The sequence below is a fragment of the Podarcis erhardii genome (genome assembly GCF_964252035.2).
Source record: "Podarcis erhardii genome assembly, chromosome: 2".
Lineage (NCBI taxonomy): Eukaryota > Metazoa > Chordata > Lepidosauria > Squamata > Lacertidae > Podarcis > Podarcis erhardii.
The window spans coordinates 76450493-76466729 of record NC_138498.1 but is presented as its reverse complement, the minus strand read 5'-3'; the positions used below and the strand labels follow the sequence as shown (position 1 = coordinate 76466729).

Here is a 16237-nt window from a genome sequence, read left to right as displayed (position 1 = left end):
CTACAGAACAGTTTCCCCCACCTCAACCTTCATAATGTGTTCCTGAAAAGCTTACCTTATTGAAGCATCTGGGTCAATCTCACACTTTGCAGATCTGTCACAGTTATGCGGCTGACATGAAAGGGTGCTGAAGCAATCTTTATCACCGTGCCTGATGAATCCTGGCTTACACAGACAACGTGCCTAAGGAAAGAGACACCAGAGGAGCAATTTTGTTGGGCTGGATGAATCCCTAGCCGGAATTAAGATTGCCGGAAGAAATATCAACAACCTCAGATATGCAGATGACACAACCTTGATGGCAGAAAGTGAGGAGGAATTAAAGAATCTTTTATTGAGGGTGAAAGAGGAGAGCGCAAAATATGGTCTGAAGCTCAACATCAAAAAAAGAAGATCATGGCCACTGGTCCCATCACCTCCTGGCAAATAGAAGGGGAAGAAATGGAGGCAGTGAGAGATTTTACTTTCTTGGGCTCCATGATCACTGCAGATGGTGACAGCAGCCACAAAATTAAAAGACGCCTGCTTCTTGGGAGAAAAGCAATGACAAACCTAGACAGCATCTTAAAAAGTAGAGACATCACCATGCCAACAAAGGTCCATATAGTAAAAGCTATGGTTTTCCCAGTAGTGATGTATGGAAGTGAAAGCTGGACCATAAAGAAGGCTGATCGCCGAAGAATTGATGCTTTTGAATTATGGTGCTGGAGGAGACTCTTGAGAGTCCCATGGACTGCAAGAAGATCAAACCTATCCATTCTTAAGGAAATCAGCCCAGGGTGCTCACTGGAAGGACAGATCGTGAGGCTGAGGCTCCAATACTTTGGCCACCTCATGAGAAGAGAAGACTCCCTGGAAAAGACCCTGATGTTGGGAAAGATGGAGGGCACAAGGAGAAGGGGACGACAGAGGATGAGATGGCTGGACAGTGTTCTTGAAGCTACCAGCATGAGTTTGACCAAACTGCGGGAGGCAGTGGAAGACAGAAGTGCCCGGCGTGCTCTGGTCCATGGGGTCACGAAGAGTCGGACATGACTAAACGACTAAACAACAACACATGATATCTTTGAGGGAGCATTTGCACAAGGCTCCTTCAGCATCTCTTCCTTGCAGTTCACAAGGAACTACCCCTACGCAATTGGCTCTTTGGACAGAGACTTCCCTTCGGACCCTTCTAACGGGGTAGCCTGTTATCACCATCACAGGGAGCAAGGGGTGGGTGATTCACCACTTCACCACACCCCAATTGGATGGAAGACTCTAGGATTCTGCCCAAGGCCTAAACCGTCAAAGTTGTGACTAGTGCTATGGGAAAGGTGAAACCTGCAGAGCAGGGGAAATTCCTTTCTGGCTCTGAATATGGCAACTGCCAAAAGACCACAGCAAAGCGCTCCTAGCTGAAAAGAAATGGTGAGAGCAGTAATCAACTATTAATGAAGGGAGGGGAAGGGTGGGTGACGCTCCCGGCCGCCAGGCTAAGTAAATGGCCATGCCCCACCCCACTGCAGATTGGCTTGTTTGAAGGATGAGTCTGGCGGGAACCCGTGAGCCTTCATGTCGGCCAGAGAGGATGGAAAGAACATTCTAAAATGGCGTCGCACGTCCGAGCCGCAACCGCCACTCACCAGCAAGATGGTAAGTGGCCAATATCAATAAAAGCATCCATAAAATATCACTGATACTCCGTGAACGTATTTCAACTTTGGGATACTATTATTAAAAGTACAAGCTAATAGTCCATTGTGTAATGGGGCACATGGCAGCAGCTGGTGGTCCTGAGTAACGATTTTGAACCTCAAAAGACCATTCTGACTGCCATCTGAAAACATACTTACTAGGGATGAAGCCCCAATAAACACAGTGGGACTAACTTCCAAACCAACATGCACTTCAGTATGAAATAAACATGTATGTCAATGCAAGTGTTTCAAACAAGTGCTTATGATGCTTCCCCCCCCCCCTTTTTCCTTTTATTGCAGACAAACCTATGCTTGAGAACATACCATAAGAAATTACGCCAAAGACACGTAGACTGGGCTACCTGCAGCTTTCCCAACAATGGCGCCAAGAGATGGTCTTGGCTGGGTCTAGTTTCACTCCCACCTTTCTCTGGAAACTTTCTGCACTTTGAAACATGCAAACTTAAAAGATCCTTATTGCAAGCTGACTACTCTTTGTTGCACAGAGTGTGACTCTCTAGTAATCTGTACTGTAGAGTGTGACCACTGAAGTAATCCACAATGACTTATTCTCCGCTGATAAATTATTCAGCTTTCAAGTGGTTTTATAAGTTTTATCCCTTCCATTTCTAGGAAGTATCATCTACAGGCATTTTGAAAACTATCTAGAAAACTGCACACAGTGTCATTTGCTTTTAGGGCAGAACAGTAACAGCTGAACCTGTGTGGTCTTGTGGTAGCCAATATATCTGACTGTATGGGGTCTCTGCCATGGGAGCATATTCACCCAGTGCTTTTCCAGCTGCACTGGCTCCCGGTGGAATACAGGGTCAGATTTAAGGTGCTGCTTTTGACCTTTAAAGCCCTTCACGGCCTAGGACCCTCGTACCTACGGAACTACCTCTCCCGGTATGCCCCACGGAGAGCCTCAAGGTCCATAAATAGCAACACCCTAGTGGTCCCGCCTAAGGAAGTTAGATTAGCTTCAACCAGAGCCAGGGCCTTTTCAAGCCTGGTGGAAAGCTCTGCCTCATGAGACCAGGGCCCTGCAGGATCTGATTTCTTTCCACAGGGCCTGTAAGACAGAGTTGTTCCGCCTGGCCTTTGGCTTGGAGCCAATTTGATTCCCTCCCCCTCTTTCTTTTTTCTTTTTCCTTTCTCCTCCTGTGATGAGGCAGCATTTTAATATTTTAATGTTTCAATATTTTAATGTTGTATTTTAATCTTGTTTTTAAGTTGTATTCATTCAACTTGTTTTTATTATTGCTTGTTAGCCACCCTGAGCCCAGCCTTGGCTGGGGAGGGCAGGGTATAAATAAAAAATATTATTATTATTATTATTATTATTATTATTATTATTATTATTATTACTATTACTGCACATTATTAGCAAACCTAACTGCAATCAATCAGCTTACCTCTCCTGGTCTTATATAGCTACACAAGGAAGAATTTCTAGGGCAGCCTCCATTATCAGTGAGACAAGGATTTATGGGTTGGCAAATCTTCCCATTTCCGAGGTACCCAGCTTTGCAAGTACACTCATACTTGTTTGGCCCAAGAGTCTTGCAAGTTGCAAACGAGGAGCATGGGTAGGAGCTGCAAGGATCCTGGTCTGGAAAAAAAAGGTAAGTGAAGGATATTATGGGTAAATGATAGACTGGATAAAGATGCCTAACCCCCAGACCTTAAAGGCTGTGCAGTATAGTTACACAGTCAACGAATGGAAGGGCTAGCATGTACTTGGATAATTTTTTTGCTGAAATTCAGTAGACGTGATCTAATTTGAAAGTGTCTCCTTCATCTGTGCAACATGTACCTCACCAAAGCTAATATCAACCAGGTCAAGATCTTGGCACTGCAGTCACTGATTTGGCCAATGACATCACTTTCTGGTGGTTCTATCAGGCCTCAGCGGCAGTGCTAGGGAACTGATGCCTTGGTCCCAAGGGATTTATATAATGATCTTCAGAAAGCTTTGAACTTGACCCCATGCCTTTCAACATCTACATGAATGTAGGGAGCAGCTGTCTAGCTGTTTTGGGATGACACCCAGTTCTGCTTCCTTTTAACAAGGCTGGGTGAGTGGAAGTTCTGAATAAGTGACTGGAGTCAATGAGGGAGTGAGTGAGGGTGAATAAGGTAAAGCTCAATCCCAAAGGGGAGGTTACCTAACAGAAGCCTAAATAAAGATTGGGTGCATTGCTTTGGAGTGCTGTTCCAGGCCTTGCTCCTGGATCCACAGGTAGTATTTGAGGCAACTGTTTATCCTGGTCATTCCTTGATACATGCCAGACTGGACTACAATGATATCCTCTAAATGAGAAAATTGTTCAACTTCAGTTAGTTCAAGATGTGGAGACTGGGTTAATTTTCATGGATGAGCCAAAGGAAACACATCAGCACTAGTGTTTCAACAACTGCATTGGTTCCAAAGGTATTTTTCCAAGCACAATTCGTAGTGATTTTGTTGAGTTTACAGCCCTAAATGGTCTGGGCCCTGATTCCTTATGGCAACACTTCTCTCTTACTAGCTACCCTTCTTTCGGGATCTTTTGAATAAGTTTCTGCCCTGAGGTCCTTCCTTGCCTCAAGTTAGACTGGTAAGAATGAGGAAGAAGGACTTTTTCAGTAGTAGCATTCACACTTTAGAACTTTCCTCAGGGAAATTTGGGGAGGTTATTCGATACTCAGCTTCCTGAAGCTGTTTAGACATTGTTATTCCAGTAGGCCTACAGAACAGGTGGTTGGCTTGGTTTTTTTTTATTATTATTCAACTGCATTATCATTTTACTGCTTATATACTGTTGAAGCTGTCATAGGTTTAATTAGTATACATTTGCTATAGATGCATGTGAAGGGCTTTGAACACTATAAAGTGCTACTCAAATACCACACATTTCCTCTCACCTTGACAGTAAATTCCATTTTTCTTGTACCCTGGCAGACATTCACATCTCGACTGCCCGCCCTTCACCACACAAATGGAATTGGCTTCGCAGATTACACCTCCGCAGTTGAGAAGTTCTGAAATATTTAAAACAGAGATATTTTAAACTGGGCATCCAAGGAAAATATGTGGCTTTCAGCCCCTTGGGTACACTTACGTGTAAGTAAGCCTCAGTGTGTTCACTCACAACTAAGGGCTCACAAGAGTCTGGTCTGCATGAGTATCTAGCATATCTAAGGACACATCTAGGCCCAAGATCCACAGCTGCATGTTATGTTGCTATGTTATGTTGTTGTTGTGTTGTGTTGTGTTGTGTTGTGTTGTGTTGTGTTGTTGTGTTGTGGTGTTATGATCGCACCTCAGTATCTTTTTCCAGCTTCTTCACTCTTAATTCCCCATGCTTGAGCTGTTTTTTTATATAAAAAAGAACACTAACTATTTACACATAGACACAATCAGTAGAATAGACACAATTTTTATTGGGTCTGAAAAGGGAGGGAGGGCCCTGAGACAGTTTCGTTCTATTAGGTAGGGTACTCAATAAAAGCTAAATGAAACAACAACAAACAAAAATACACAGCTCTTGCCTGGGATGTGAAGGCCTTAGCTTGGGCTCCATGGCCAAAGGGAAATTATAAAGTGTCAGGGCGGAGGGAGAGGGATTAAGTGTGCAACATTAGCAGTACAGTATTTTTAATAAGAAATTGTAAACATAAAATAATTATTTTTTTACTGAACAGTGGTATATACATATTTTTCTAAATAAATGAATAAAATGATGGCATAGGCAGGACCACAACATTGTAAGATGTTTGTCTAGGCATAAATTCACATGGCAGTTAGTACTTGATTACTAAGGAACTGCCTGTGACAGTCAAGCCAGGTCATGTAATAAATGTGGACGCATCAGCCACATTTATGACATTTCCAAGCATAAATAAGTTCCTGCCCTGGATACATGTTATGACTATGTTAAGACCTGCTTAGTTGCCCTTCCTTACCCAGTTATTGGGGTGTGTGTGTGTGTTTCTGCAGTTCTCACAAGCAAAGGAGCGTGCCAATGGAATAGAAAAAAACACCAGACCGTTCTAGGTAGTGTGAGTTCTTTTACTGGCAGCATAATGCAGTTCTCCAAAGCTTAGAAGCTACATACAGTCTACGGCAGGCATAGGCAAGCTCCGGCCCTCCAGATGCTTGGGACTACAATTCCCATCATCCCTGACCACTGGTCCTGTTAGCTAGGGATGATGGGAATTGTACTCCCAAACATCTGGAGGGCCAGTGTTTGCCTATGCCTGGTCTACAGTCTTTCCGGCAACATACAGTCTCCTTGAAGTTCCAACAAGGCTCTGGCCAAGGGCAGAGGCCAAGAGCAAGCTTGCTTCAAACTGAAGTGTATTTAGATTGTCCTGAGTCCCTCTCACATGCTTAACTATTTGCAGGTGCAGAACAAACACACCCCAAAATTAGCCTAACGTAACCCTTTCTTGTCCCTTTCCTCTGCATCCACAAACTCCTCACACCTTAACAAGAACAGCCCAGAAATTACTGGTCAAGAAGCACTCCAGCAAGGTGTGCTTCACTGTGGATAGTAGGTCTACTTGCAGGCAGGCACCTCAATATTTTAAGTTTCAAATGGCAAGTTCTGGCAAATTCTTTGTTAAGCAGATCCGATTAAAGAGGGGGCAAAACAACTGCCCCCTGCATCATCCTGCCATTTTAGCAAGTTTGCAAAGGCGAACATTCCTCACAAAGCCTGTCCAGAATTATTGTAGAGAAAGTAAATCTTCGACGAGATACTCATCATCCAGAGAGAGCGAACCAGACATAGATCCATAATTTATGGACCTCACCCCAGATACAGCTAGAGGTCTAGTTCTGGTCTATGTCAGTTTCACATGCATTCATTCATAAGTCTGTACTGACCCATTTCCATAACAATCTATGATTTAAATATGTCACAAACATTCACATTATTTTTGCACACGTTTTATCCCAAAATGCATATTTTTGTATGCATTTTGATACCTTTTTTGCAGTGACAAAATTTGCATCACAAAATTTACGACAGTATTAGTTCATAAAATGCTAACAAAGCCACCTCACTTAAAACACAGACCAAATGAAATCCTTGAACATTCCTAAGTGTAACAACTATATTATATATTCTTGGGACATATTATTTGAAAACAAACACAAGAAAAATCCCAACTGAGAAGCACTACCATTCTATTCATTTAGCTTAAAATGGTTCTTTTGTACACATCCCAATTGTGTAGAATTCCCAGTTAAGACGACAGTTCTGAGACTCCAACACTATGATCCACACTATTAAATATAAGTATATGTAGTCCAATCCTGGAAGCTATTCAACAGTATTTTTAAAAATAAATAAATAAATGCAATACAATATTTGCAAAAGCAGCAAGATGGCATAAAGTGTTTATTTTCCCTACATTTGTTCTGTGTGAAGTTTTTCTTTAAGGAATCTTGTGAGAAAGGACATGCGGAAAGTACACACCTTGGTCACACTTTGGGCCAGTATAGCCAGCGTAGCAGGTACAGCTTCCATCTCCAGAAGGTCCATGGTTGCAGATCCCGTGTTGACACTCACATACTATGCGAGAGAAAATGATGATGAAGGAGCATTGTCTGGAGAATATGGGGTAGGGGGTCCCAAAGCTATTACATATATATAGTAGCTTTTGCACATAGGAAAATAGCTAAAAGTATATTTGTGTCCCATCCAGGGCATTACTAAGCAACCTGACACAGAGAAGAGAAAGGAGGGATTTCCACACTCATTGAGTTTGTGGTTCCTGTCTCCCAAATCAACTAAGATGATCCTATCCAAAAATACTGCAGTCATTTCCTGTCCACATGGATCTCCTCTGCCTACCCCAGCAGTTATCCTACAGCTGAAAATGGGTCACTCATTACGTTAAATAATTTCACTTTTAAGTCAAGAAGCTTACCAGATTCACAGTCAGGGCCGAAACGTGTTTCATCCAGGCAGTCTTGGCATGCATAGCCACTATACTTCTCCTAAATGGATTAAAAAGAACAACTTTTTACAGTACATTGGCGCTTCCATGATCCTTACATTGCAACAGCCTTGCTTGACATCCAGATGTAAAAGTCACCTTGGACTTGTCACATACACAAAGGGAATGAGAGATTCTATCTATACATGTCGTCAATCACCTGTTTGCACACTTAGTGATTCCAAAATTGTGCCAATTAGTTTGTTTTTCTTGAGAAGAAGGCACTGTTATTAGTATAATTTTTCTTGTGTCTGACAAACATTTTATGAATGGGAAGTTAGCCCCAAGGGGCTGCCATGCCACTTGAAGCCAGTGACCTACACATTGGTTTGGCTTGGTTCTCTTAGTTTTTATCCTTTGTGTTGTTTTTATGACATGGATGGCTGACTCGAGCAATTATGGAAAGGCAGGATGAAAATGTTTTTGTTAAAGAAAATAAATAGAATAAATACAGGATGCACATGAGACAAAAAAGGGGGGCAAATCTATGAAAGTAACATTTCTCCTGAAGTAAGCAGAAACAGATAAAAGGAAGTGCATTTTTTTGTTTCCATACAAATAAGGAATGATTCAAATGACCCATTTTAGGCTTGTATTCAGATTGAAGCTCATTCTTTGGAAGTGCACAAATCTATCAAGGCCAACCTGGAAATTTTTGTTCACAGTAAGAACATAATACTTTGGCCACCTCATGAGAAGTGAAGACTCCCTGGAAAAGACCCTGATGTTGGGAAAGATGGAGGGCAGAAGGAGAAGGGGACGACAGAGGACGAGATGGTTGGACAGTGTTCTCGAAGCTACAAACATGAGTTTGACCAAACTGTGGGAGGCAGTGGAAGACAGGAGTGCCTGGAGTGCTCCGGTCCATGGGGTCACGAAGAGTCGGACACGACTAAATGACTAAACAACAACAAGAACATAATAAGTCCTTGTTGAATCAGGCCAATGGCCCAGCTAGTCTAGCATCCTCTTCTCACAGTGGCCACCCAGATGCCTGTGGGGAACATGCAAGCAGGACCCAGTCACAAGAGCACTCTCCCTTCCTGTGGTTTCCAGCAACTGGGATTCAGAAGCATTGCTGCCTCCAGCTGCGGAATTTGGCAGCCATTGACAGTGTGCCTGATCAGAGAACAAGTTTGCCATACAGAAATGAAAACCATGATTTGAAGGGAATTCCAAATATACAGGGTGTGTATGTTGATTCGTAGCCATTTCTCTTTGGGCTGCAAACATTACAATTAATACATGTGTGTGCCAGTGTGTGAAGATTAGGGTAGAGGGGAAATTCAATTAAGTTCACCTTTAAAGGCAAATCTATCAGAGTCACACTTTCTGATCCAATATGAGAATTGTTCAAAATCTGCACTTACCTAATTTTCGCAATGCAAAAATGCAGATATTAGGAGAAAGCATTCACATAAATGAATTTATTAATGACAATAACAAAAAAGGCATTGTGTTAGATAAAATTTCTTGCACAAATGTGTACATAAGTCAAAGCTGTGTACAAAAATATATTCATGAGGAGAAACTCACACTAAAAAGCTGAGGGATTGCCATAAACATTTTTTTTTAATCACAGAAATGTGCAGAAATGTGGAGAACAGAATTCAAGACTGGGAAAATGATAAATTGAGGGAAATTGCTATACTGAAATTAAGAGCCAGTATTTTCCAAATATTGTTAAAATGCTATGTCACAAACAAGAGGCAAACCATCCCCCTTTGCCGATGAGGAAGCAGCAAATGACAATTTATTTCATTAGCAGTATCTGTGTTAGGGTGACATTTTCTTACTTAAAGAATGCACATACAATGCAGTAAGGAAACCTGAGAAGTTGTAGAATGGAATCACTGTTTTTAAAGGAAATTTTAAGAGAGACTTGGCAGGGGGTTGGACTCGATGGCCCTTGTGGTCTCTTCCAACTCTATGATTCTATGACTATGCATATTTCAGGGGTTATTTCATTGTAATGAACGTTGCCATGCTTCAGTGGTCAGAAACAAGACTACGCTGATCATCTGCTCCAATTCTAATGACTTATCATGAACTGAACTGAACACAGTCATGATCTGAGCTTTCTGCATCACCAATATAGCCTAGACCATATGAAAGGAAGCAGATCCTTCCCTAATTCAATGCTCATAATATATGCAAGAGAATGTGATATGTGGTCTGAAGCTCAGGGATGGGGGAACCTATAACCCTCCATATGTTGTTGAACTCTATGTCAAATCAGCCCCCAGCCAGCAGGTCAAACAGTAAGGGGTGACTGGAATAGAAGTCCACCAACATCTGGAGGGCCACATGTTCTTCATTCCTACTGTAGGTGTATTTAATCCAAATGGAGAAATAAATACTGTGCTACTGTTACATAAATGTGGTCTTTTTAAAGGGGGAAGTATAAATACCTAGAGACACACAGATTGTGAATGGGTGATAGTCCATTCTTTGAAACCTCATCTTAAAAAATAAAAACCTTCTGCCCAACAAAAATTATTTCCTCTGCGTAAGAAACTTCCAATATATTTGAAATTTTCTCTCAATAGCATACAACAACCTATTAGATCTGGTTAGGTGCATTTTGAGCTCTTTTGTAGTACCCTTTTCAAAGCCTGCTTAAAATGTGAAGAATGCCTTACCAGTGAAAAAAGCCACCGTTAATATACAGGCATTGCCTCAGCCAAAAGCAATGGGTTTTTTTTTAGCTGAATAACAGGAAGGAAATCTCGGCGGGCTGGGGCAAGATTTTCAGTAAGAGACATTGTGGAGCGACTGAGCTCTAAAGGGATTCTGAGGATCTGACTGAGACATTATTTTCAAGAGAACCAGCTATATTGAAGTGGAATAAACACAAAACTTAAAAACCCCAGAAAGCCTGGCAAATTTAAGGAGGCCCTTGGATCCCTAACCATATGACTGTGCTACTGCTACTTCTTTGTCAAAATGTCCCTTACCTGCCCCATCTGAAGCCCTTGCTTATTAGCCTTTGTAGATGAAGATGCTTTCTTTGTAGTTCCCCTAGCTTTGTTCCTTTGCAATGTTTTTCACCTTGCAAACATCTTTTCCCAGAAGACCATCGTTCTCTGGTTTATCCTGACTGGATGTACAACCGTAGCCCCAGGAAATACGCAACAACCATTGCTAATTGCAAACAGCCCCGCTTTTACCTCACAGGTGCAAGTTCCGTTCTGTGCTGAACCTTCCAAACAAGTCCCCCGACCACTGCATACGTTTCCAGATCCAACAGGGCATTCTGGAAAACAAAAACACAGTTGCAGACCAGTTTCAGTTACTAAAATCAGTGTTGGTTTCTCCTCACGCCCACCCCTTTATTATCTAGAGTTGTCATATTTCAAAAAGTGAAAACCAGGTCACCCCCCAAAAAAGACCCCAAAGTTGTTGAGCTTTTATAAAAATGCCAAAAAAACATGTTTTTTCGATTGACCATTGGGGGGGGGGGCAGAAATTCCCCCTGGGTGTCAATTCTGCCTTTGAAATCCCGGTAACATCTGGATGTATGGCAGCCCTATTATTTACATTATTATGGAGCCTATTACCGGTACTTATGGTATACTATGGCCAGCACCCCACTTCTATTAAAGCAACTGAGTTCTTAAGCTTATTCAAACAATGTAGGCCAAGCTCTTCATAGTGAACTGGAATGGAGGGGAAGTCTCCACTCCTGCATGTAGAAGGGTATACCCAGGACCATTCTGGGCAACTGTTCTTAAAGCTGTGTCTGGATAGGAGCAGAAAAGTAGGTTGCAGTGGAGCCTGAAGTGTAGCCCGCCCTGCTCTGTTCTGCCAACCTGGCAGAGCAGAAGGTCTGTCTGTCTGCCTGGCTCCCAGTTTTTATAGTAGGTTGGACCAATCCAGAGTTTTCAGTCTACCCACAGGGGCCAGTATTTTACACTCCTGTTCCCTTCCATGTTTCAAGAGGGCTGCAAAGCTTGAGCATACAGAGCCACGTGCCTGCCCTAACCATGGTTTAAGCTCCAGGATCCCTGACTGTTTGGAATCTAATGCACTTAATTTAAAGCCTTACCGTAGCAAGCAGGACCCCAAAAACCAGGACAGCAGCGTTTCTCCTCAAATTCCTGCTTACATATTTGAGCACAACCAGGGAGTAAAAGAGTAGTCTCGCCTAGCTTGAGTGTATACCTGAAAGAGCAACGACAGCAGTCTGGGAGAGGAGAAAACAAGGGGTGCACTCAAAAACACCACTGGAGCAGCATCTAAATTTGTCCCCTCCCCCTGATGAACCCAGACAGTCAGCATCAAATCTCCCCTTCCTATTTGCATATAGCCCAACCCTGCATTATGCTTCTTTGTCATACTAGAGCTTGAAAAAAATGTTGTGGATTGGCTCTTTCAGTGTCAGTGAGCAGAAAGCTTCAGGGGAACAGCAAGCAATGGTTCGACATCATTTTACCCTGAAAATAAAATAAATAAGAAAGAAAGAAAGAAGCAGCAAAGGCCTCACCTGCAGTTCTTCTGCCCTTCCTTTCCAAGTATTTTTGACCACCTTTTTGGGCATGGCAGCCTGGAAACCACGGTACAAGAGGTACAAGCTGTATCGCGTGTATATGTAAACTTCTGGTCACATCGCTTAGACTTTAACTGGAAAGTGGGAAGAGCATTCACCATTATTCTTAAGTGCGTAACAGCACTGCAATATGGTAGCCATTAAATGAAACCGATTTTCAAGCACTGTCTTTCAGATTTCTCATCCCCAGTCTAGAAAAAGAGCCAATTGATAGACTTGTGGGATCAACGCTAATTGAGCCATACAAAATCTATGCAAATGAACCATTTATGAGACACAATTCCCTCCCTTTTTTTGCACACGTGAACAGAAGCAGTTAGACAGATGCAGGCACACTTACCTATCTCTGCAACATTTCACAGAAAATAAAATGTGGTGGAACACACAGACTGCTTGTCCCTGCACTGTGATACTTTATATGGTGCTTGCTTGTTAATGGGATCAGGCAGCGGCTACTATATCTCTGTCCTGAGATCATTAAAAGTCCACTGACAATAGCAGGGGCCCCCCGATTATCCACATGCAGGTGCTTTCATTCAGCCTGCAAACCTATAGAGTTATCACTTTTGTGTCAGTAGTTCCATTAATCTCAGTGGGGCCTACTTTGGAGTGGCATGTACAGTTTGCACCGACAGATACTGCAGCTGGGAATGCTAACTATAAGCTGTCCAAGAGCAGGCAGCAGAGCTCCAGCGCAATTAAAACACTTTGGGGTGGGGGTATTTGGAGTAGAGAAATCTGCTGAAGATGGAACGATGGTATTTATCCTTTTCCCTGCCTGATGTTTCTCCAATTTCAATTACCCCCCCCCCACCCAAAGTGGCATTTAAAATTCAGGTTACCTCTTGCATAAAACTTTCAGACACCCACCCACCTGTGCCAGCAGTTTTTCCTGTCCAGATTACCCACTCCCATGGCTGTACTTCTTTTAAGAAAAACATCCCAGGGGTCTCTCATACATGTTTGCCCATATAGCTTATTCCCAGGGGCTCTCCTTCGTGACAAAATGTAACTGTGCTAAGGAACGTAATCCTTTAAGCACATGCAAACCATCTTACTTGTTACAACCAAGCAGTTCAGTTTTCTATCTAGCTCAGCCATCTGTTTCCTACAGTGACCAGCCAGAATATTATACCTCACTTTTCAACAAGTGCAAAGTCCAGGCAAACCTTCATATTCTTTTTTTTGTACAATACACTGCAGATATGTGCAAGTGTACAATTCCAGTGAAATCAAAGGAAGTATGTACACCTAAGCAAAATACACATACCAGCCAGGGAGACTAAACTGTTCACCTTATTAAGTTTTCTGATTCTGGCAGTAGCCTACTTCAGAAATACTGTACACGATGTGTCATTGATTCGTAACTTCAGGTAATACCTCAGCATTGGCTGATATAAACGGACTGCAATACCTCTTCACAATATTCACCAAAAGTCAATGACGTGCCTATCTACCCCTCAGGAACTTAAAACCCAATATTCAGACTGCGAGAGAAGTCTCAGGACTGAATATTGTTATTTACAAAATCCCACAGATTGAAATCAATTTTAGTGTACACGGGGAAGCCGCTTCTTTTGATTCACTGGAAATGGCTGGCCTTCTCTTTCTCTCATTGTTTGCTGATCCGTAGCACAGCAGATTCAGTTCTTGGGGTGATTATTGTTCAGGGATATAGAGAGGATGGAGCTATTGATTTGCTATAATTATCAGCCACCTAATGCGGTGATTCTTTTTTATTTTTTGAACGAGCTATGATTTATTTTGAGTTGCATGTATAAAATCAATTTCCAGAAGTGAAATATGAAAAAAATGAAAAAAATAAATGGAAGTTTATGAGGATTTCACTTCACAATGGACAAGCTAAAGTCTATTCTGCGTACAGATAAGCATGCAAAGGTCCTTGATTAGTTTTTCCTACTTACAGAAAAGACCAAATCATTATCAATTCTGATTCTTCTTGTTCTATGTACTGAATTTAGTTTTCTCTCCACTGTCGGTGCTGAGGCAAATGCCTTCCTAAATATGTCTCTCATATCTATGTGCCCCTCAATTGCATCCAGAAGTCCCTTCTATGAATCAATAGGCTCCTTGTGTTTGTGGAAGGGACTCCAACCTAACAGGGTCCTGCTAGAAGACGAGATGCATTTGTGTAGACCGTTTCCATCAATTCCCCTTGCAAATTCCCATTCATGCCATCTCCCATATGGTTCCAGAGAGCTCCCCAACCACCTAGAGCAGCTTTTAGGAGGCTGCAGGTAGGCATGGGGAGCAATCTGCAAAAATTGCCTTCTCCTCCCTTCCATCCCTGGGAGCATCCCATCAACTTAACCGTGCTCATGGCTAGTCTGGCTCTAACCCTACTTATCAAACTATTTTTTCATACACAAGAATGCAGACACACACAAACACTCAAGCAGTTGACACCAAGTTGAATAAATCTTAATCTACCATCTGTCACATTGTACAGTAATAAATTACATAGTCAGAAGTGTACATGCAAATTTAATATAGTTTTTAAGGAAAGCATTTACCGTCTTAGAAGAGGCATTCTCACCTGTGTGAGAAAGCAAGCACTGTCGCAGAGAAGACTGTTTCTATCTGTTGCTGTGATTAATACAAATTAAAAATAACCAACTTATTTTAAGAGCCAACTTAACTTCGGCCTAGCACTTTTTAAACTGAGTAATCGGCCACAGCCACAAAGCCTTATTACAGAGGTGATTTAGTGGTTTCAAATATAAAACTTCACAGCAATATACTAGGCATGCTGTTGTCTATTTCACTGCAGGCTGATCCCAGGGAGTTCAACGGCGCTTGCTTCCAAGTAAGTGCCTATATAATAGCACCTTCTAATACCCAAGGCTGCTGCAGCAGCAAACTTACCTGCTGGCTTTTCTCTTCAGCTGTAGAAATCAAGCAAGCTGCATAGAATAAAAAGAAGAAGCCAGAAGTTTTCATGGCCATGCCTTGATTGAAAAGACCCCAGTGCTTAAAGGGAGATGTGGAAGATGCTGTTTCTTCAAGATAACACCGCCTACTAAGAATCAGATCCAAGAAAACCAGAAGTTAAACGTAAACAGAGAAAAAGATTTGCATGCTGCAAGTCTCTTATTCCAAAGTATACAAAAGCAGCATTGCTTTGACTGAGCATGAATTGTCAGTCAGCAGATATTTTAAAGTGGGGAGAAAGCAGAGGTACAAAAATGATCCTGAGGGGGAAAAAGTTTGCTCAAAACAGAAACGTCTATGGATTTCCTCTCACATATCAGTTCAAAACAGAAGGAAGGAAATCCTTCGTTTTCAGCGGTATGGAAAGGAGTATGCTAATCATATTCTTGTGAAGTAAAGCTGAAGGCTGAACTAGATTGGATCTTGATTCAGATGGGAAATTAATATAGTATGATCAAATTGTTTCAGGGTTTTTGTGTTTTTACTGCCATTGAATAGGCTTCTACTGTTCAAAAAATAAAGAAACTACATGCCATATTTGAGAAATATTGGGGGGGGGGTATTTTAAAAATGTCTGGGATCATCTTCACAAAAATCTTATTAAGATAGTTGAGGCACTTTAAAGGGAAACTATTTCTAAGACATGTTAGTGACAGCTAGATTAATCCCTATAGTGTTTTCCTCAAATATATGGAGTAATAAAATATATGTTGTCTTGGGCCAGTTTTGAAATGGACCTTGCTGCCAAAGACACCACACATACAGGCTCCCCCCACATTCAACTTCCCTAATATATCAGAACCTCTTTTTAGTTGATTTCGACATAGAATATTCCTATCCCATCACAATTATAACATTGGGGAGAACAATTACAAAGCAAAATGGCTGGATTATGTTCTTAAATTATACAGTTAGAATGTACACCTCATGAACATAATGACCAGGGTCCAAAAAGCCTCACAGCTAGTTCTGAACACCCAAGGGGGGTACAGATGTGTTAACTGAACAGTAGTTCCTCTGTGAATGACTTTTAGAAGTAGTTTATGGAATACTTGGAGTCTAC

The 16237-nt window shown here is 41.9% G+C and overlaps 1 protein-coding gene across 3 annotated transcripts in view; it reads right to left on the bottom strand.

The window, feature by feature from the left end:
- The window catches only part of STAB1 (stabilin 1), a 93090-nt gene extending 77434 nt beyond the window's left edge, over positions 1 to 15656 (bottom strand). Inside the window, exons 1-9 of one of the 3 annotated variants that reach the window (XM_081851618.1) lie at positions 15109 to 15656; positions 12160 to 12296; positions 11722 to 11837; positions 10844 to 10929; positions 7605 to 7674; positions 7151 to 7246; positions 4590 to 4706; positions 3098 to 3294; positions 56 to 183 (exon numbers count right to left, since the gene is read on the bottom strand). In XM_081851618.1, coding sequence (XP_081707744.1) covers positions 56 to 183; positions 3098 to 3294; positions 4590 to 4706; positions 7151 to 7246; positions 7605 to 7674; positions 10844 to 10929; positions 11722 to 11837; positions 12160 to 12296; positions 15109 to 15189 — 1028 coding nt within the window. In that variant the 5' untranslated portion in view covers positions 15190 to 15656. Of the gene's footprint in view, positions 1 to 55; positions 184 to 3097; positions 3295 to 4589; positions 4707 to 7150; positions 7247 to 7604; positions 7675 to 10630; positions 10808 to 10843; positions 10930 to 11721; positions 11838 to 12159; positions 12297 to 15108 lie in introns of those variants that run through there. The other 2 variants (XM_081851617.1, XM_081851619.1) reach the window with 2 other exon arrangements.
- Between the last annotated feature and the right edge of the window lie 581 nt (positions 15657 to 16237).